General features: G+C 38.7%; 1 protein-coding gene across 13 annotated transcripts in view; it reads left to right on the plus strand.

The window, feature by feature from the left end:
- The window catches only part of tjp1a (tight junction protein 1a), a 126,949-nt gene that overhangs the window by 43,519 nt on the left and 60,742 nt on the right, over positions 1–22,688 (plus strand). The window contains exons 1-2 of one of the 13 annotated variants that reach the window (XM_077519066.1): positions 13,290–13,750; positions 21,343–21,438. The exons of 10 other annotated variants lie outside the window; for them this stretch is intronic. Coding sequence is in view for 1 of the 3 variants with exons in the window: in XM_077519065.1 (XP_077375191.1) it covers positions 13,727–13,750 (24 nt within the window). In the remaining 2 variants the exon portion in view is untranslated. Of the gene's footprint in view, positions 1–13,289; positions 13,751–21,342; positions 21,439–22,688 lie in introns of those variants that run through there. 2 more of the 13 variants (XM_077519065.1, XM_077519068.1) reach the window with 2 other exon arrangements.

Consider the following 22,688-nt stretch of genomic DNA (forward strand, 5'->3'; position numbering starts at 1 on the left):
CCCATGTGACTGCTGTTCTTGCACAGTACATACTGACTAACAGCATGACAACGCAATGACTCACGGCCTTGTGGCTGTGGTCTGCATAATGCCCCCCAATACACAATGAGATAAGTTTTTATTTATTTTTTTAATCAGTGAAAGACACAAGATGGACAGTGATGAATAGGAAATACTGTATTGTGTTAAATTTACTTAAATGCACTTCAATATTCTTTAGGGAACGACCAATTATCGGCCGGGCTAATTATCGGTGCCGATATTTGGCATTTTAACAAATATAGGCATTGGTCTAATCTGAAGGGCGATAAAACTGCCATCTCACTGAGTGGTGAATGTGAAAATCGTGAAAAAAAGATGTTGACAGACAGTTTTTACTTTTCACAAAACCATTTCGAACATATTCAGACAATTTTTACTGTCTGTGAACATCTTTTGAAACATTTTATGAACCCTGATGAAACTTTTCATTTATGGATTTATTTAAATTTCCATCCAGCCATCCATCCATCTTCTTGACCGTTTATTCCTCACAAGGGTCGTGGGGGTTGCTGGAGCCTATCTCAGCTGGCTTTGGGCAGTAGGCGGGGTACACCCTGGACTGGTTGGCAGCCAATAGCAGTAATTACATTTTTACTTTATTTAAAAAAAATAATAATAAAATAAAAAAATAAAAAAATATATGATGCTGACACTGGGAACTCCCTACACTTTTATTTTCTAAAAATAAATAAATAAAATTAAGAAATTATGTTGAAATTTTGCTAAACTTTATCTCCAGTAGAAATTTACTTCCTTAGTTTTTAATCTAACGTAACACGTGCTGATGACTCTGGAAGCTTCCTGCAATTTTTGTCTGAATTTTGAAATAAAGCTGTCAATTCTTTTTAAAATTTTGCGAAAATATTATCTCTTTTACTGAAAAAGAAAACATGACTCAAAATATTGGTTAGCGTTCTCATTGACTACTAATAATCAGTATCTCTATCAGCCTTGAAAAAAACATCGGTCTATCACTAATATTTTTGCTAATTTGTCTTGAGAAAATATTTTACAACGACAGTATTTTGCTTATATGATTAAATAAATAAAGGTATGTCAGGGATGTGATGCTACTAGTGTTAATAATAATAATAGCCTATGTCAAATTCAGTGTTTACACTTTGTTCCTAGCATGGCCAGTTCAGGCCAAATTGGAGAAAACGGGATGATCTTGAGACAGTGTGGGGCTACAATATGGGCAAAAGTCACAGTCTGTGATTGCTGTGGATGCTTGACAAGTTGTTGAAATTGTCAAAACCTTTCCCAGGATGAAGATGAGAAACGTAGCAGGACAAGGTAAATTTGGGTGAACACAACTAAAACTGGTATTCTCAAACATTTATTGAGTGGCAGTCGATTGTACCTGCGTCCCCCATTCCACTCCTCCGTCACTCTGGAGCGGGGCCAGGCAGCGGGCTTCATTTGACTCTGCCAGCCCACAAACATGCTCCAGAGCTGCTATAGGCATCCACATTGTATCTGTAGAAAGCCTTGACAGAAGGGAAGAAACATGAGGGACCCCATCAGAGAATGAGGGGTCAGGAGCAAATGTACTGGCATCCATGGTAAACTGAGGGCTGACATGTAATGCGCCTTTGAGCCTCCAGGACTCAGCAGCCACTGGCCCACTATGGTCTATCACGGATACCATGTTAGACCATGAGAAAACTTAGCAACCCTTGACTAGGGAAAGGCCACAATCCCACCCTGGGAACATTGTGTCTGTTGTGTGAGTGTCAGAAGTTAGAACATATTTTCCCAGTCAGTGTTTGCCTTTCATTCAATTGGTTGCTTCTCTCTGCTTAACTATGTGGACACATACCTGTAACTTTTGATTACAGTAAGTCTTCAGCTTTTTTTCTCCAATTGGTTGATACAGTCATATCTTACTTAGCTTCTCAGCCATGATGACTAGTTGTTCACTATTTGTTCTCTGGTGCTCTTGTCCCAGTAGGAGTGTTTCCATATGCTGTTTACTGTACAAGTCACATGGTCGTTCACTGTAGGGAGCTCAGATGAGAGCTGTAGGCAAACAGTAGATAACATCTGTTCCCTGTTTGTAGTTTGGCGAGGGCAAATAAAGCCTTTGAATTTGGAAGTTTTATCTAGTTTATATATTACAGAGCTATTGGTTGATATATTATTGTGGGTGTTTTCTCAAAATGTTATTTAATTAATTTATTAGCATGTTCCTACAGTAGCAAATATATCGTCAATAGCTACTGATGCCAAGTGAAACAGTTTGTTGTATAGTCATATCATAAAATGTAAACATGAAATTTTAGTGGGGGACAAAATGTATATAGTTCATAAATTTTCAGTACTGTAATGTCATTATTGATATTTGAATACTCACTGAAGTAACCAAGTATCAATGTTCAAGGTTTTATATAGTCATAGAATGTTGACTTTTCTTCAGGATCTGCGGGATTATTGACACACTATAAGACAGATGGGGGAAAATGGCCAGAAACAAATGTAGAAAAAAACTAACGAGCAATGGTTATGGAAGGATATCAGTTCTATGAATGTTACAAATGGCTCCTTATATATGATTCCTTTTTTTTTTTTTTTTTTGAACGAATAGTATAGTGGTTAGTATGCTTGCTCTGTAAGCAGCAAGTCACTGGTTTGAAACCAGCCTAGTTTTATTTCTTATGCTTACGGCCATTCTATCCTGAGAATGCCCGATCTCGTCTGATCTTAAATATGATTCCTTGCCGAAGGACTATAAACCCTTAAAGGAGAACTCAACATTAAACATTTTTTGACAATATGTTATATGTGACCTCACTTGTCTAAACATGACATTCTGATTATGAGTTATGAAGCGAAATCCAGCCGTTTTGATCCATCTCACTTTGCCACGTGCTGTCGACTGAAGATGACATCACAGTTGCTCAGGACTCAGGCAACGACCAATCACAGTTCACCTGTTTCTGAAGCTGAGCTGTGATTGGTTGTTACCTGAGCAACTGTGATGTCATTTTAACTCGACAGCGAGTGGCAAAATGTCCGTCTTCTGATATTCATAAAAACTGCTGGATTTTGCTGCTTAACTCATATTCCACTAGTGCAATATTAACCAGATTACCATATTGAGACTAGTTGGGCTGCAGAGAATTATCCTCAAGAAAATTTGCGGGTTGTCTTCCCCTTTATTATTCTTATATTGACACAATTGAATGTGGTGATATTATTTTAAGCTCAATATATTACATTCTAATTGTGTTATTAGCTCAAAACGACCTCCCTGCATGACACTGCTGCTTCACACCTAACCTTTCCATCTCGCCACTTGGTATGCCAGATCGATCCGGATGTGCACATTGTGTCTCTCCTCACGTATGAGTGCACAGGATCTGCCTATAGACTGTACAAGAGGGCAATGCAAATCCCTGCCCAGCGCCCAGTTCAGCCACGACCCAGCTCAGGCCCCCACAGTGCCCACCCCAAGAGAGGTGGCTTAGAGTGGCTTTTAGCTCCACTCCCTTTCTGCTGAGTTCATCAAGCTAGTCCTTTGAGCAGGGAGTCAGCCCATCACTGCCTTGTGGCTCGTTCTTTCTTTTCAGGCGACAAATGTGCTAAAACAGCACTGCGTAATCATTTGGCATTAGGGGCTGTTGTGTTGGGCATTAGCGGCTAGAAATGACCAGTGGGACGTTATAAAAATGTGTCTTGACAAGAGAACACCAAAGCTGATGAGTCTAGATCCTGGCACTGGACGGCTAGAGGATTAGTCAGCTAACACAGGCCGGAGCTTCTGCACGGTCGGGTCCCATCGCATCTCATCACCACCAGGCTTGAAGCGGGGCCCGTGGCTGCCGTGTCCCCGTACGCTTCCCTAACTCGCTAGCTCCCATTACCATCCTCCAACGCTTCTCCTTGCGTTACCAAAAACACGCCGTGCTCTCATCAGTGCAGCATATGATGTCATACCCTGAGTCGGTAAAGTGGCTGTTGAGGGCGCTGATTTGGTGGCGGTCACACAGTCTGCAAAAACAAATGTAAAAATTTCAAATAAGATTTTAATAGTCAGAGATAGATAGAGATTTGTGACATGTGCATACTTAATTAAAGCCCTTTGTAAATAAACATGTTGCTGTTATAAAAATATATACATATATATACATATATATATCACTTGAGAAATCACATAACCTATTGTGCAGTTAACCACTGCTTTGCTTTCGGTACTCAGTCCATTGATTGGACAGAATTATTGCATTGTGAAATATTCAACCTCACTTTGGGCATGAAGCGTGTACAACCCGCTTCACTCGGAAAGAAGCTCCCACTGTTTTCACTCGTTTGCCTGGTGTGCTTCATGGTGTTGGAATGCAGCAGTAACAGGCAGTACCAAGGCGAGAGTCACTCTCTGATGGGAGGTCCTTTATTCAGGCCAACGCTGACCTCACTGGACTTGAAACATTCCTTCATTCATTGAGACTCTGTGGTGCCTTATAGTGTCGTTCAGCAATAGTCAGTCTGCCCACATCGCTTCTCTTTGTCTTTTTCTGCAGCACTTTTCCCACTCAGTCAACTTTTCAACCTTTAGTTCAGTGAACTTTTCATTGCTCGCCTTGACTGAGGCTATTTTGCTCTTCTGCCTAGCGCTTGCTTCTTCTTAAATTAGTAATAGGCCTCCTTTCTCCTTTTTGTCTCCTGCTTTACTCTCTACATGCTTATTCTGTTTTCAGCCCATTTTTGTATTTGACTTTCCTTCAAAACCAGGTCCTCAGCCTACATCTAAACACCTTTCTTGATTTTTCTCTAGCTTCTTCACCAACATGTTTATTTTTAGTAATGAATGATGGCGATGTTCAGATTTAAGCAATGACACGAGGAAAACGAGTGAATACATGAAGTATGTTGTTTTGTGCTGTTGTCATCAGAGATGAAATACAGTTAAAGTGGAAGTCAACCAAACATTTTTTTTTTACAATAATATTATGTTCTATGCAGCCCCACTAGTCTAAATATGATATTCTGGTTGATAATGTGTTAGTGGAATATGAGTTAAGCAGCAAAATGCAGCCGCTATTATGTATCTCAAGGGGCGGCCATTTTGCCACTTGCTGTCGACTGAAGATGATATCGATGTTGCTCAGGGCTCAGGTAACAACCGATCACAGCACAGATTCAGAAAACAGGTGAGCTCTGATTGGTTGCTGCCTGAGCTCTAAGCGACATTGATGGCAAAATGGCCGCCCCCTGAGATGGATAAAAATGGCTGGATGTTGTTTCATAACTCATATTCCACAAATGTAATATTAATCAGAATGTCATGTTTAGACTACAGATGTCAAAGGATTAATTGTTTTTAATCAGATTAATAACACCTTGGAATTTCGATGAATCATGATTAATACTTCATTAAAAAGTTTTTTTAGTCAACATTTTTGCCCGCCAAATTTGAAGAGTACCTGTTATGTGTTAATTATTTCTACATTTAATGTTACAAGGATTACGTTTTTTGTTTTTTTTTTTGATCCACTGACCAATGCACACTCTTATCCTCCTCTTTTTCTAATCAGTTAATTGCTTGCATAATTCAAAATGCAAAAAAATGTCTCCAATATTTTGACATGAACAAGGAAATGCTGTATTTTAATGCATGTAGTTATGTTTATTGCTCAACACAACCTAGCTAAAGGATTATCTGATGTGGTCAAAATTAATAGTGTGATTAATACATGAATAATGCAATATTTTTTGTGATTAATCAATGAGTTAATGCTTTAACTTTGACAGCACTAGTTTAGACTAGTGAGGTCACATTATTGTCAAGAAATGTTTAAGCTTGATGTCCATTTTAAGCATGATTCATGGTGCTTGACCATAACGTGATGTATTTACATAACTGTTTTGTTCTAAACATGTTTCCGATTTAATGAGTACATGTCTTGTTTTTGGTGTTGCTTAAAAACAACTTTACAAAATGTATCAAATCATAGTTGTTCAAAACAGAATTTGGCTTCACTTAGTCATTTGGCACTTGTATCCACATTCCGTTGTTAGAAAGTGTTACATTAAGTTGGCTATCTGCTATACTCAAGGTCATTTTGCATCACGCCAACAGCAACAGTCAGGTTTTAATAGTGCAACTTTAAAGGATTTCTTCAATAAATGTTATCAATAAAGTATGTAGCGATATACATTACACACGTATTTATCATGAGTGTTTGTGTCGATTCCAAAGAGTCGCCACTGGCTCGTCTGACCACACAGTACAATAAACACTTGCTTCTCGGGCCACTAATTTCCGTTATAAATGCCGCTGTTAATACCCCATTGTTGATATATCTTTAAAACTTTACCTTTCTAAATACAGTTTGTTTGCACTCGTGCTTGTTGCAGATTCTTCTCACGGTTGAAAATTTCCCTTGGTAAAACCTCTAAGTTCATTATGGAGGTGTAACAGTGATTTTCAGGTTTCAATCTGCACTCTGATAGATTTATGTTCCCTGTGCGTGGCAACTCTACATCTGCAGTTGCTCCCTGCATTAGACTTTTAAATCTTTGCTCTTCCATGAAATTCAATTACATGCCACTTATAGTTTGTGTCAAATGGCACCTCAGTGGCTGCTATTTGCCGTTGAAACTGAGTAACGTGAGCTGCAGCTGTTAAACAGCCTCTCGGTTTATGTAGGACTTAGTAGCACTCTTATTTATTGCCTTTTCGTCAGACTTTTAATCACACTAACAGTCTCTGTGTTAACATTTTGACACCCACAAACTTGATGACTTTAGACGAGTTACAATCCACTTTGGCCTCATCTGACCAAAGCATTTTTTTTTCAACATGCTTTTGGTGTCCCTTACTTTTTGCAGTTGGAGGTTCTAATGCTTTTATTTCAACAATGCCTTTCTTCCTGCCTCTCTTCCATCAAGGCTAGATTTGTGGCATGAGCAACTGAGATGTGTCCTGTGATATGACAGTTTCTGTCACCTGAGCTGTGGATTTCTGAAGTTCCTTCAGAGTGATCATGAGCCTCTTGGCTGATTCTCTGACCAGTGCTCTCACTGCAAAAACAACAGTAGAAAATATAAGAAAAAAATATAGTAAAATAAGAAAATTATTACTTCATATAAGCAAAATTATCTGCCAACAGAACAAGAAAAATTGTAAGATTTATAAAGTAAGAAAATAATACTATTTCCATATCAACCACAGCAGTCTTGAAAATAGTATTTTTACACAAAAAAACAAGTTATATTGACTTTTTCCAAGCTGTAATAAATGGAAATATTTTCTTAATATACATACATATTTAACTCTTGGATAACTTTGCCCAAGTGTCAAGCAGGGAAGTAACAGGTCACATTTTTAATTGTCTTTGGTATGACAGGCCAGGATTGAACCCACAAACTCCAAGTCTTTTTTTTTTTTTTTTTTTTTTTAAAGAGCTCAGAATTGTTCATTCGATAGTCTTACCGATTCAACGTCTTATCATCATTGCTCTTTTTTTTTTTTGTGTGTGTGGGGTGTGTGTGTGTGTGTGTGTGTGTGTGTGTGTGTGCGTTTGCGTGCGTTTGCGTGCGTGCGTGCGCGTGCGTGCGTGCGTTTGCGTGCGTGCGTGCGCGTGCGTGTGCGTGCAAATACGTATAAATTTATACTCATGAATTCACCTAAAGCCTTATAAATATCCCATTACCCTTCGCCTTAACCAGGTACTTCAGAATCTTGCCAGAGTCGTGAGGTTCAAATGGTCAGGAGACCAGAGAAAAGGTCAGAAAAAATAAAGAGAAAAGAAAGATAAATCAAAGTGAAATCCAGCACAGACCAAACACTTCCTGCCTTCCCCATGGTTACAAAATCAAAGTCTTACGCCAACCCCGGAAGCCTCTAAATTCCAACAAATTAGCGAGATCTCAAGAGACCAGAGGAAAAACTAAAGAGAGGAAGGAGGGAAGGATCGATGAGGCAGAGTGAGATCCATAGAAGCCAGTACATCCAATCCATCAAAGTGAAATCCAGCACCAACCAAGCCCCTCCTGCATGGTTACAAAACCAGAGTCTTATGCCAACCCCAGAAACCTCAAACTTCCAATAAATTGAGATCTCAAGTGACCAGAGGAAAAACTAAAGCGAGGAAGGAGGGAAGGATAGATAAAGCAAAGTGAGATCCACAGACACCAGCACCCACTGATTCAAGGGGCTGTGGGAGGGAGAGGCAAATTCTGTTTGAATTTCAGTAGATGCTGGTGCGACGGATCTGGCATGCATAAGGACCGCCACCAAAGAAAGAAGCCGTCAACCGCGGTCCAGCAAAGCGAGCAGATACATTTCTTAAAAGTATAATTCCCTGGTCTAAACTTGTTTGACTTGGACTGAGAATAAAAGTCAACATTTAACTTCAAATCTCGTTTTCAGTTCATCTACTCAAAGAATACCTTCAGATGCATTTAACTTTAAATGTGTTCATCATTTTATTTTATTTATTTTTTTTTTTTATGCACTCCACTATGATATATAAACTTCAAGAATTAATCAGTGTGTTTTAGGTGGATTATTTTACTGTCCAATTATCATAGATGTTCTAAAAATTAGTGAATGTACGTCCTTTTACTACAAGTGCTTCATACATGTGTTTATTGCACGTTTGCTGAGGTGACACATAATTACACTCCGATTCTGAAGAATTGACATAATCAGGCCAATTCCTTTCCTATTGCTGTAGTCTGAACCCTTTTGGGTTTGCATTCAAACGAATTAATGACATGAGATGAGATCAATCAACAGTTCAGCTTACATCCCGATCTGATACACAACAGAAGATCACACTGCTTGTAACTACATATTTAGATGAGCAAAAAAGTATTGGAACAGACAGGCTTAAAATAGATGGTGAAGACTTTATAGAAAATCTGGCAGTTAATCTTAATAATTACAGTATTTGCATTAAAATGTTTTTTGGGTGGAAGGTTACTCCCTTTAGCCTTCTCTTTCACAGGTAAAATGCATGCCACTTAATTGCTGTCCCCAGCTTCTTCTGATTCTTCTTCAATCTGTTGTTAAATTCTCCTCCTCACATCTCCATAATAATAATAATAATAATAATTATTATTATTATTATTATTATTATTATTACTATTATTATTATTATTATTATTATTATTATTATTATTATTATTATTATTATTATTATTGTTATTGTTATTATTATTATTATTATTATCATTATTGTTATTATTATAATAATAGCAATAATAATAATAATAATGATGATGATGATGATGATGATGATGATGATGATGATAATAATAATAGTTGTTGTTGCTGTTGTTGTTGTTGTTGTTGTTGTTATTATTATTATTATTATTATTATTATTATTATTATTATTATTAGTTAGATGCATGTATTGATGGTGAAAACAAAACAAGCAAGTTTGAAAAAGGTACGTTGGAAACATTTAAGCATTCGTTTTTGCAAAGATCTCAAAATTTACAATATAAAAACGTGTTTCTTATGCTTAAAGCAGCCCAGAATATTAAGGGGAAAAAACAAACTATACTACCAACAGGACATTCTCAGACACCCACCTGTTACTTGGGTCACCTTGTTGTAATATGATGATATAAATCGCAGATAAGTGCAGTCTGGTGTGAGTTATTTAACACATCCCTGTTACAGCAGCAAACTTTCTGTCATATTTTCCTGCACAAAAAAGTTAATATTTTTCTGGCTTATTTTTCAGAGGATGGTTATTTTTATGCAAGGCTCATTCATAGATGTTGCTAGTACTCATTGAAAGGGAATATAAGGAAAAACTAGAGTAATTGTGTATCAAATGTGATATGATTTCTCCGCCACAAGCTGGACGGACACACTGGCTCACCAGTGTCCTTGCACTCCCTATGATTTGTAAAAGGGCCAGTAACTTTTTTTTATCTGCAGTTGGGTTACCATTGTTTGCAAGTATGTCAACAATGAGAGGAAAAGGATGAACTGTCCTTTAGGCATTTGCTGGTAAACTCACAAACATATCCCCTGACAATATGGGTTTGATTTTTGTTTTGTTTGAGCTTTGATTTACAGTTTTAATAATAATAATAATAATAATAATAATAATAATAATAATAATAATAATAATCCATAATAAAAGTCAATGTGTGTAAACAGGAGCTCAGATTATAATTTATACTGGCACTGACACTGAATTGATAGCATGAATGAGTTGGGGTTAAAAAAACAAAAACAAAAAAAACGCACCTGTTCAGCTTGGAGGTGCTGTGGAAAGACGGAATCCAGGTTCATTGCAGTGTTTCGCAACAGCGGCTATAATAGCTCAGCTGTGGAGATAGGGGGAAACATAAAAACTTTGTAACTGTTGAAACAGTACTTCACCAAATTTTTTCAGTCTGTAGCTCATGTTTTAGTCAGACTTTTGGCAAAAACAACTCTACTTTTATAATGGGGTGAGGCTGTGATGAATGAAGCGCATATGAATATGGAAGACATTGCCTGAGCAGATGGAAACAAATAGCAATTTTAAATGATATATGAGGTGTAATACCTCTCTCACCTTTGCCATTGTCATTTGTAAACTTGTACCCTAATGCACAAACCTTTTTGGCCGCTTATACTGTATAACAAAGCTTTAATCCTCTCATACTAACTATGTCAAGCAAAAAATAAAGTAGACAAATATGTGTAATATGAATTCACATGTACAATGGAATGAATGGTGTTACACAGGGTTCAATACTGGGGCCTCTGCTGTTTTCATTGTATCTGATGCCGCTGTGTTCCATCCTAAAAATACAGTCCTCTATAAATATGGACTTGAGTGATGGAAGTCAACGATCAAACTGCGTGATTTGCAATGCCAAGTTGAGCAATTCTATTCCAGCACAACGTGTTGTCTAGCAAAACTGAAGGAACACTTCCTTACGCTACATGGAGATGGGCATGTTTAGTACAGGTTTGACTGAGACCATGTCTGGGGCTTTAAAATGTTAAATAGTCCCTGTCTGGGACCAAACCAGGTTTGTCTTCACAGTTTGGATTTCCACAAAAGCCTTAACAATATTGACCTGGAAGGAGAGAGGTAAATTTGAGAGGAGCCTACTAATCCTGTCATGTGATACTAATCTACAGTCACAAACCTTAGCAATGGGGTGAAATTTGGGTACAAGTCCTCACAAAGCATGTTCGAACCATTTGTAACATTTAGATGCACCAAAATCACAATATGTACTCAGATTTATATTTCGCAGGAGGTAATATGAATGCATTGTGAGTATAACCACAGTTTACCTATTCTCCAGTACTGTGAAAGATTGACCAAAACCTCCTGCAGTCTCCAGAAGGTTTCAATTAGAGTGAAGAAACAAAACCCTCTGCTGGACCTGCAGAACGGCCCTGAGTCAACAGGGCATATGGGGGGATCACACACACACTCTCAGACCCCAAACTCAAGACAGATGGAGATAATAAAACAACATCTACCTCAGAACTTTCACTCAAAACAACTGGTTTGCATTGAGGCTTCTTTTTCATTTCATCCGAAGCCTCTGTGTGTGTAAACAGGCAGCTGTACAGTGTTAGAGTGTCTATATTAGCCTTTTCACTGCTGAAGTAGCTGTGTTGAGTGAACCCTGTGATATGTTCCAACCGAATGTAGGCCTACATGGTCGCCTGATTTGCATGTGTCTACTCTTCCAGAAGCGCACCTGAGCTTTGAGCCTACCCGAGTTGTCACTTTTTTTATGTGATGCTTTTGTATGTGTGTGTATCAGAGAACGAGAGAGAGAGAGAGATATGCAACGACACATACACAAACAGGGGCAGAGATAATAGCAGGGATACATGCATATGAGACAAAGATAACTTTGATGCCAGTGGAGTGTCATTAATGTCTTTCCTCTCTGTCAGAACATCAGAACATCTGAGGCACAATCACAGGTGTGGACTAGAGTAAGAGGAGGAGGAAGGCTTCTGTTTTGTTGTCATTTTAAAGGATCTATACTTCATCTTTTTATATAATACCTGGATAATCATGTTAAACATTCTGCTTTCCGCACTGCTTGATCCTGACCGGCACTTAAGGAGCTTCAGAAGGAGCGAGCGACTTGCATCAATACTAGTATGTATCGTGTTTGTGTTTAACAATAGAGTGTGATTTATTTTATACCAAGTGCTTTTTTTGGTCGGAAGGAAGCTTGGATAAGTGTGGAAGCACGTTGTGAGTGCTTCATCTGCGGTGAACCTTTAACTTGGTCGCGCCTGCAAACCCCGAGGACAAGTCTGCTACTTCTGACTGCATTTTAGCCTTGTAGGATTATGTCTGGTGGGAATTAACCTCGAGACCACCTACACTGCTGCTGAGCCCTCCTCTTCTGTTGAGGAAACGAGGCAGAGGAAATACGCAATTGCGGAATTTGTTTGGGAAAAGCCAGGGTGTGTCTCCATTTTAATAGTGTAAGTGCTGGAAATTACATATAATTGTCATGTACTATCACACAACACTGTCATTTCTGACATTCAGGATTTTATATTGAAACTTTAGTTTGCTAGAATATGAGTAAATTGTAAAACAATGTAAGCTTGGCTTGTTCTATCCTGTGGGTGGGGTTAGGTTTAGGAAGTCATATAAACTTGACTTGAATGGGTTTTGTGTTCTCCTGTGAAATTACATATCAGCCACAAACAGTCCTGCCAATTTAATCTTTTTGTGTGATGAATTAGTTTGTTGTTCCTGTAGTAGGCTACAGAAGGCACACTACTGTCCCAGAAAACAAAAAACAAAAACAAAAAAACACACGAAAGATGCGAATGATTACCTCGTACACATATTTACTATAATAAGCCTTTTCTCCAGTTTTTATATTCCCTTTCAAAGAGGCGCATTGAGAGTAAGATTTTATTTTCTGCAGGCTTCAGATGAAAAGATCCTCATCTAACAACAAACATTGCACTCGCATCACTACATAGAAAGTGAACATTCAGCATCAGCAGGGACAGCGGCGTCGCTTCTCTTCATTGTATCCCGGACTATGTATTCCACGGGACAACAGGGGTCGACATTTTGTCGAACTCGTTAAAAATGTACAAAGTCAAACGTAATCAAGCACAAATAGAGATCAGAGAAGATATGTATTCTATATATAAACTTTAAAAAGTGTATTAGGTATGTGTTAGGTCGTTACATGACCACTATTGTCATTGTTTCCAATTCAAACTCCCCTATGTTTGTGGAATGGTCTGTTCTGCGCAGCCAAGATACGGCAGTCGCTCAAAGAGCCCAGAGCAGGGAGAGGTCCTGGTTCACCCCGCCTGCCATTGCTGTACACCGTCGTAGTGATGCCTTCTCTTCCCAACTTTTTATCCAGGGGTGGACACTAGCTGCGAGACGTCCACACAAAGTGAGCTTAGTCACGCCTTTGTGTGCTCATGTGTGTGTGTTCTTTTTCGACCGGCGTTTTCTGTCTCGGTACCTATCTGGAATGACGTTGACGATTTAGGCACCGACGATAAGATAATGAACTTTGGACTTTCCTCACGCCTCTCCGTGACATGTTTCCTGGATAAAGTGAAATAACACAACGGCCCGCCGTGGCGGCAGCTGGGCGACTGTTCAACTGGAGGGAAATATTGCATTCAGCCAAGTGACTATCAAAACAAAGGCAGCGGATCGGTTTTAAGCTGTCAGGTTGGGAGCCGAACAGGAGAGGAAAATGTCCTCCAAAACGTCAAATAAGGTGGGTTTCTGCTCGAGGGGGGAATGCTCAAGTGTTTGTGTCCTTTCAACGCCAATCGCTAAAATTAGCACGATTGGGAAGTATGCGCTCTAATTCCTTGTTAGCGTGGCTATAAAAGTTCGCTTGTTGGTTGTTAAAGTGACACCAGGCACAATGGTGGTTGTGTTTGTAGCTCAAGGTTATTCTGCAATCTATACTTGGTAGCATATCTTGTAACCAGGCATTCTTTTCTCGTTTCAAAATCTGACTTTGTACAGTTTGTTCTAGTTGATAAAATGCATTTGTTTACTGATACATTGACCATGCTGTGTGGCCAAGTAGCATCTCCAAAGACAACCTGTTGATTGCAAGTGACCCTGACGTCATAATAGATTAGCTAAGGTACAGTGCAGCCTAACGAATACATTACACTATTGTTTGCAAATTGCTAAGTTAGGGTGTGTTGAATGGTTAACTTGGTTAAGCAAAATATTATGTAGGTTTTTATCATTTTTGGGGTGTAAAGAAATTATCAATTCTTAATAAATATCATTAAGCCACAATCTATGTTCTGAATCTCAAAGAGGGAAATGAAGGCCCCCCATTGATGTGTCAGTTGTTGTGACCTGAAGCATTTTCTTTTGTAAACTCTTTGATCTTTTTATCTTATGAAACATCAAGGCATGTCCAACGATAATTCAAAACAAAGGGCATTTTAATACACAATATCATCTGTGTTGGGTCCAAACCTCCTATGTCCAAAATCAGCAACATATTTTTTTTTCACCAATTTATATATTGGTCAGTCCCCACGTGGGTCTCTTTACAAATTATTGACCTAAATTGTTGATTGCTTGCGTTTTAATGGTGGCTTTCTCTCTTTGACAATGCAATATTAATGGCTCAACAAGTGTGCCATTTTTTTTTTGGTTTCTTGAAAAGTGATTGTTCTAGATGAGGAGTCTGCCCAGCCACAGCGATATTTATACTGTCTTGCATTTAGCATCTGAAACATGTGAAAATTGGGTCAGTTCTTGTCTTTACAGACAGCAGAACAACTGCTTTGTAACTGTCCTGTTGTCTGACAGAGTAGTCCTACAACGCCACCAATTGCATGGTGTACCTCCAGTGTATCGGTTTTAGCATGCATTCGTCGAAGGAAAAGCAGTATTTTGTAAGCAGACCATTGAGTGTATTTTCAAGTGGGTCAATCCTCTTATTTTACAGCTGCGCGTGCGTGTGTATTCAATAGTACCTTGCAATATGTAGATTTTTTTTTTTTCCACTTTGACAAGTCAGGAATGTGCTGTGTTTGTCTATTAGAGGTGTCGAAATTCAGGTTTGAGCAGTTGTTCCAGTTAGACGAAACCAGCTTTGTCAACTGTAATGTAGTGGTGTTGTGGTGCACATGGTTCGGATCACTTCCGATTGTAAAATGCTAACTAGTAGTACTAGGTGTAGAGTTTTTGTGAGTCAAATTTTCTCATTCTGTACTTTGTAAAATATACAGTATGCTGTATGCAGGGCTCCAGGCATGTTTTTTTTTTTTTTTTTTTTTTTTTTTTTAAACGAGTAGCATAGTGAGCCCACCTGAATTTTTACGGGTGCAAGTACAAAATTTACGGGCGCACACTATTACGGTTTTACTATATTTCTGATAAATGGGCCGAATTGTAGCAGAAATTTGTCAGCGTTAAAACATATTAAAGATAATAAGAAGCACATTTATTCATTTATTGTTCAATCACACATGATATGCGAGTTAATGAACAATTTGTTTGCACTGTCTCAATTTTTAGTGAGAAAATGCCACTAATAGGGGCAGTCTACTCTGGAGCCTTCCCTATCAGCTAAAGGTGTTTATTTATTTATTTATTTATTTATTTATTTATTTTTTAAACAAGCTATTTTGAGCAATATTGGTTACTAAGCCATGAACATGAAACTATTCAGAACATATTCCTTTGTGGTGAGATTGTCTGTCTTGCCAACCTTTTTATCTGCCTGCCTCCAGTAATAATACTACTACACAAGCACTTCATTCAACATGGACAATATACTTAAATCATTCACATAGTAAATGTTAATGTAGGGGAGTGGCATGGTCGAAAGTGGTTAGCACGTCCTCTCAGTACTGAGGATGCAAGTTCGAGTCCGGGCTCCGGCTTTCCTGGGTGGAGTTTGCATGTTCTCCCCGTGCCTGCGTGGGTCTTCTCCAGGTACTCCGGTCTCCTCCTACATTCCAAAGACATGCATGGCAGCTTAATTGGGTGCTCCGAATTGTCCCTAGGTGTGCGTATGAGTGTGGATGGCTGTTCGTTTCTGTGTGACCTGCGATTGGCTGGCAATCTGTTCACGGTGTACCCCGCCTACTGCCCAAAGCCAGCCGGGATAGGCTCCAGCAGCCCCCGCGACACTTGTGAGGAGCAAGCGATTAAGAAAATGGAGGGATGGATGGATGTTAATGTAGGGCTTTTATTTAAAAAAAAAAAAAAAAAAAAAAAAAACTCTTCCACCAACCCTTGGCGAGCCTTACACAATCTTCCTCACATGCGTTGACCTCGGCCCAGACGTCACTGCATGATTAGCAGACAGTGCCAAGGCAATGGAGAAATATAAAGCAGGCATTCAAGGCTGCATGTAGACATGCCCTCACTCAATTTCGTGACAACTCCATCATGCATTGTCACTTTTAGAAATCATCCTGTGAATCAAATATGTCTGTGCTGTGGTTCGTCTTTCGTCGTCCGGTTACTTCTGCCTCATGAGTCATGATAGATTGGTAGTGAGTCATACACTGCATTAGGTTAGTTAGTGTTTAACTGTAATAAAAAGTTGGAATGTTTTATTCAATGTATTTATATGGGTGTGTTGATGAGTTGGCATGCTTGTGTGATAGCACCAGTGTCGAGACAGTCAGATGTTTGTGTGAGTTTCTCCATCTTGACAATAGCAGGAAAGTGTGGCCTTGCTGTTTGCAACCATGTACCATTTCTTATCAGAGTTTGTCAACCTAGAATAGCTATAGACAAAAAAAAAAAAAAAAACTATAAAAACATTTTGAGTTGCCCATTAAAAGCAGTGCTTATTTGGGCCTAACTTTAAATGTTTTTAAAATTTCACCTGCCAATCTATATGTGCTTAATGCATTAACAGTCTCTTGTCAAATGACTTGCTATATAAGAATGCCTATCATTTTGTATGCAGTCTGAGCCAAGAAGAAAATGAAAATGATTTTGTTCACTGTATTAGCCAGGCTAAATTGTAAACACTGTTAATCTTCCAAGATCTTAACATTAAACACATTATATCCTATTTTTAATGAGCAATACTGGCCTTTACAATTGGCCTCAATCCATTCCTGTTTACCGTCATGGATGCAAAAAGAAAGTTGATGTTATTTAGAGCATCACTAGACCTGCTAGTCTTCGGGCTTCTGTTTTAAATTAAAATTGAAATGAGTAGGATATGCATTTGAATGCAGGAGGTGGTATTAATTAGTGCTGCATAGTGAGGCAAGAACAGCCGTAGCTAAGCTTTGATGATTACACTTTACCATTTACATCACTGAAGGAGGGAAACGTAATTAGACGACCAAGTGCAAGGAGGAATGGAGCATAGTATGTTTTTGTTCTAGGTCAGAACACAGCAGATTGGCCAGTGAAAAACACAACATTGAGTAGCAATTGTCTAGTTTATTATCCATTCACTTCGCTTCCCCAGTTTTATGCAATTGTTTTTTTTTCCACATTTTTTTTACCTAATTAAAACATCAGTAGTGATTGTGAATAATGTTTTGTTTTTTGTTTTTTTTTCTTCCCATGAGGTCTACAGGTATATTATTTAGTGTTGTTACAATACTAAATTTTTAACCTTGATTTGAAGCTAGCAAAAAATACTCTTAACAATTTTATATCCATGGTGAGAGAAAAAAAATCACCGTTTTATTAATTTTTTTGAGGTAGAAATTATGAATACTTAACACTCATCAATTCAGCAATCAAAATATCTTTATAACAGTACTAAGAGTGCAAAGAATTGCAATTTCAATGGCTTAGATTTTTAAAACATATTCAGCTTTGTATTCATTGTTTAGAAAAATCTTGTGTAAAAATTGTGACTGTGTGTGAATGTACTGCTTTAACAGATCATATGCAATGCAACTTTAAACTTATCTGTGTGGGCTTTTAGCCTCTTTCTGATAATAACATTACAATATATTACATGTAAAATGGAGACATATACACTTTGCTAAAAGTGCCCGGATGAATGTAAAAATAGACAGAGCATAACATTAACTTTCGTCTTCCGGATATTTTCTCAAGTGGCGTTTAGCACCAGCACTTATTCGTTGGTACATCCTGACAAATGCTAAGTAGTACGCATACACAATATTTACCCACCTGTTAAATTTCTTCGTAGAATTTGTGGTGCCTACCTTTCAAATGTTTGGCCAAATTTGATGTGCTACTGCCTTGAAGCAAATGCTTGCAGACTGGCCGGTCACAGTTTGTGGGCTTTCCCGTTCCGTCAGCCCTGTTCCCGAAGTACTTCCAGACAGCACGTTTACATTCTGGATGTCCAAGTAAAATGGGTTGTGAAGTACCTCCACCGACTGTTGCCATTTTGATAAGTTTTGGTTTCGCCTGCCGGAGGCTTGTGGTGAAGGCATTGGAAGCTGCAGATTTTTGTCCGTCTATTTCCGGCACAACATTGGCTTCTGGAAGTAGAGTGTGTGTCTGTAACCTGTAAGAGGCTGCGAGACTGAAACGTAACAAAACCAAAATAATTGAATATCTTGAATCAATACTAGATTTAGTATCGATTAATATCAAAGTATTTTTTTTTTGACAACCCTATTAATTAGGGGTGTCACGATTCGCCAACTCCACGATTCGATTTAAATTTCGATTTTGGGGTCACGATTCGATTTTTTTTTCGATTTTTATTTTTTATTTTTTTTTTCCGCTCCCCCACTTTATAACACAGAGGCATATGCTTCTGTAGGCTAAGGCTAGTCTATGATCATTGGTTCTATTCATTGTACAGTAAATCTTATTTCAAAAGATCGGCTACATATAGGTGATGCAATTTCCATATTATTTTTGTGTAAATTTATGTAATATATGATAATTGACATTAGGCAGGAATGATCAAATTCAAAGAATTTATTTACAATATAAAGTTAACCGTCTTGTTCTTACTGAAGTGTAAAATAAAAAATAAAAAAACAAAAACAAAAAGTCACAGTGGGTGCCTGCCATCTATTGACTGTTTTTGGTTACAACAGTGTGCTGTGCGTTCCTCTTAAAATAATGTGCAATGTGCAACAACAACAAAAAATATATTGTATCCAAAGTCATGGAACAAATACAGCCTGAACAAACTATATCCCAACATTTACAGTTGCTGGGCATACTGTAGCGTGGTTCAAGTACACTAATTAAATGTTTGAATCCAGCGTTTTCCAAGGCTGCAGGTCTGCTGCTATAAATAGACCTATGGATCTGGCGTTTCGCGCGAGCTGAAGTGTGTGGAAGTTTCACTGTAAATGAGGATGAAATAGTTGGTTGGACCGTTGTTTTCCCACTTCTAGTTGAATTTGATAAATCTAAATCTTTGTGATGCCTGCGTAAATGTCCCGTCATGTTTGTCGTGTTTCCCGTTGTTACGGCTGTCGGCTCGGGCCCGCCGCCGGCTCCGCTCCCCTAGTATGTATGTGTTTGTTTGTGTCGGCTGGTGCCCGTATAATGGTACTTCAGTTTGAATGCGCCAGCGCGACACTCTGATTGGAGGACTGTGCCAGCGCGACACTCCGATTGGACGACTGTGCCAGCGCGACACTCCGATTGGACGACTGTGCCAGCGCGACGCTATTGTGTATCCGTGTTGTTTCTCCTCCGTTCTGTCAGTTCTGTCAAATGCGGTTATTATTTGTTCACCTTCCACTTTCACTCCCTTGTCAAACCCCTGCCTGAAATTTCAATTAAAACTACTCAGATGTTAAAGTCGACCCGTGTTTATCTACTCTATATTTTCTGTTATTGTGTTACTTCCCTTCCCCTTGACGAGCCGGGCGTAACACCGTGGCCGAGTACAGTACGCGCACATAGCATATCTTGCAACTGTGGTCTTTTTATCGACAACGTGAACGTTGTCGACATAACTCACCGGGAACGCAAAATGTTTCCAAACTGGTGACGAGAGAAGCGGGAGCGGCTTGAAGCACCATTGCTGTGTCTGTCCGCGCTTGCCATCATGACTGCAGGAGAAGTCAGCTAACAAGTGCCGTTAGCTAGTAGCTGAATGGCTGCGTCTCATTTGCTTTCCTGGGAGGTGGCGGTGGCGGCGGTGGCGGCGGGCGCGGGGGGGGGGGCATCGAATCGTGTGTCCTCTCTTCTATTTCGATGCTCGAAATCGTGACGTAATTTCGATCGATTTCGATAAAAAATCGAAATCGTGACACCCTTACTATTAATGCATCTTGACCAACGTAATAATCTTGTGACCACTCAAATAGTAACTAATCACTCTCAAATTATATACTTTGTTTTAGATTGGCTACGGTATACAACAGAAAAAGACTAACAGTTGTCTTATGTCTCCGTCAAATCTGTTTAGATTTAGGTATTTTTGTGTCGAGTATTATTAGGCCGTGTTCTTCCAAAATACTTCACATGTACTAAAATAGGGGTGTGAATTGCCTAGTACCTGACGATTCGATTCGTATCACGATTCACAGGTTACGATTCGATTCGATACCGATTAATCCCGATACGAATTTATAAGTCGATTGTTGCGATTTTTTTTCATTCAAATTTAGAAAATACTAATCAGTAAGCTTGTAGAGTGTAAGATTTATATGAAAATGTATTATTTATTTATCTGAAATTTCAGTCTTATAGAGGTGTTGTTTGAACAGCATTAAAATAAAATATTAAGGCTTAATGTTCCGTTCATATAACATTCTTCCATGCTCAAGGTGTGAATCCTAACCCGAAGTCAGACGTTTTGTTGAATATTTTTCCATTAAAAATGGAAGTTTAAAAATCGATTCACACACACAAAAAAAAAAAAAAAAAAAAAAAAAAAAGGCAATGATGATAAGACGTTGAATCGGTAAGGCTACCGAATGAACAATTCTGAGCTCTTAAAAAAAAAAATCGATTTTTTTTTAATTGAATCGATTCGAGAATCGCGCGATGTAGTATCGCGATATATCGCCGAATCGATTTTTTTTTTTAACACCCCTATACTAAAAGTAGAGTTGGTACTCCTTTTGCTTCTGAAAATGGCTTTGAAAGAAGTCCTTCTGTGGTGTCTTTTCATACAATACACAAGTTTGGGTTCTGGAGTTATTTTTGGGCATTTCTATTATCAAAATTCCCCAAAAACAGATCTGTACTTTTGTGCACTTCTCTTAGGAAGAAGCCAGTGATTCTGCAATTTGTTGATGAATCTGGCTACATTTGTGTAACAACAGGAATTGCGAGGGGAAGAATGTGCCTTATCTCGAATAAAGCTTGTCTTCTTATAATAAACAAGTCCATGGAACGCTGTGCAAACACTAAATGCTGGATATACTCCTAACTTTGCCCTTTGTTTCACTTCAGCTACACTGTGTCCTGCTGGTATGATGTCACACTATTTACATAGCTGACGCAGCGTACTCTGTCCAGAAAACACCCCGCGGTGGAAACACAAACCAGGTTAGAGGTTTAGCTTTCGAATTGCTCAGAGCAATGCCTTTACAATATAAATTCATACGAGAGATAATGTAACTCTGACCTTGTCAACCTATATGAAAAGGAGCAACACACCTTCCATATGCATACAGCAGGCCTTGGTCGGATGTTGTCCTGTACCTCAAGGTGAGCAGGTGTAAACTGTCACTATGGATGATGGGGTGTTCTCTTGCCCATATTGAAAACAACAGCTCGGGGCAATTCCTTTCGTCAGGGCTCCAGTTTGAATTCCTTCTTTCACTTTTTTTTTTTTTCTTTTTTTCTTTTTTACCAGTTTTGGTCCAGTTTTCAACTCGGTGTTAAGTGTGCCTTGACACTACAACATAAATTATTTGATTTGCTACTACCAATGGTACAAACACACAGATGAGTCAAGTGTATTTTTGTGAGAGGAAAAAGAAGAAAAACAGAATACCTTCTAAAGGAGGGGATGACGAAGGGTTATTGCAGGGTCGAATGGACAAAATGTGTGTGTGTGTGTGTGTGTGTGTGTGTGTGTGTGTATATGTGTGTGTTCAGATGCACTGGCGATAATCTGAGTCACATGCCATATCTTAGTTTACCTCTCTTCTACAGTATAATCACTGTATTAGTCCATTTCGTTTAATTTTCATCTTCAACCGTTTGTGTAAGTTTGTTACCTGCCACGGCTGCGGTGTACTTGAGCAAGACACTGCTTTCCTGAACTGCTGCCCGGGTCCTTAAACAGCCCCCTGCTGCAGTGGATGCCACTAACTGTGTGTGCTTGCTGTGATATGTCAAATTTTGTGTAGGCTATGTGTGTACATGACAGAAAAAAATATATTATTCTCCTCCTCCTCCTCTTCATAGGTCAACCTCAAACCATTCTGAGATGCTAGTTTAAAATTAGACTATCAAGTACTACAACCCAAACTGTTGGTATTGCAAAATGTTTGTGTGAAGTGTAAAGGAAATAGTGTAATTTTAACATTATAAATTGTCATACAAGGATAAGCAGAAGTTAAAAGTGGTGTTTATAAACACAACATTCAAAACTGGCACCCATGGGGGTTGGTTGAGGACACAATCACCACCACACATTAACAGAAGCCCAGAGGCATTGATTAATTGAGACAGATTTCATTTGTATACATCCAGCATTTATTTTTGAGGGAAATCCGTCGTACACCACCTTCAACCACTGAACGTTATTGACAAGTGAGAAGGGATAATAAACACCTCAATACAATTAT

The sequence above is a fragment of the Festucalex cinctus genome, chromosome 4, assembly GCF_051991245.1.
Source record: "Festucalex cinctus isolate MCC-2025b chromosome 4, RoL_Fcin_1.0, whole genome shotgun sequence".
NCBI classification, from domain to species: domain Eukaryota; kingdom Metazoa; phylum Chordata; class Actinopteri; order Syngnathiformes; family Syngnathidae; genus Festucalex; species Festucalex cinctus.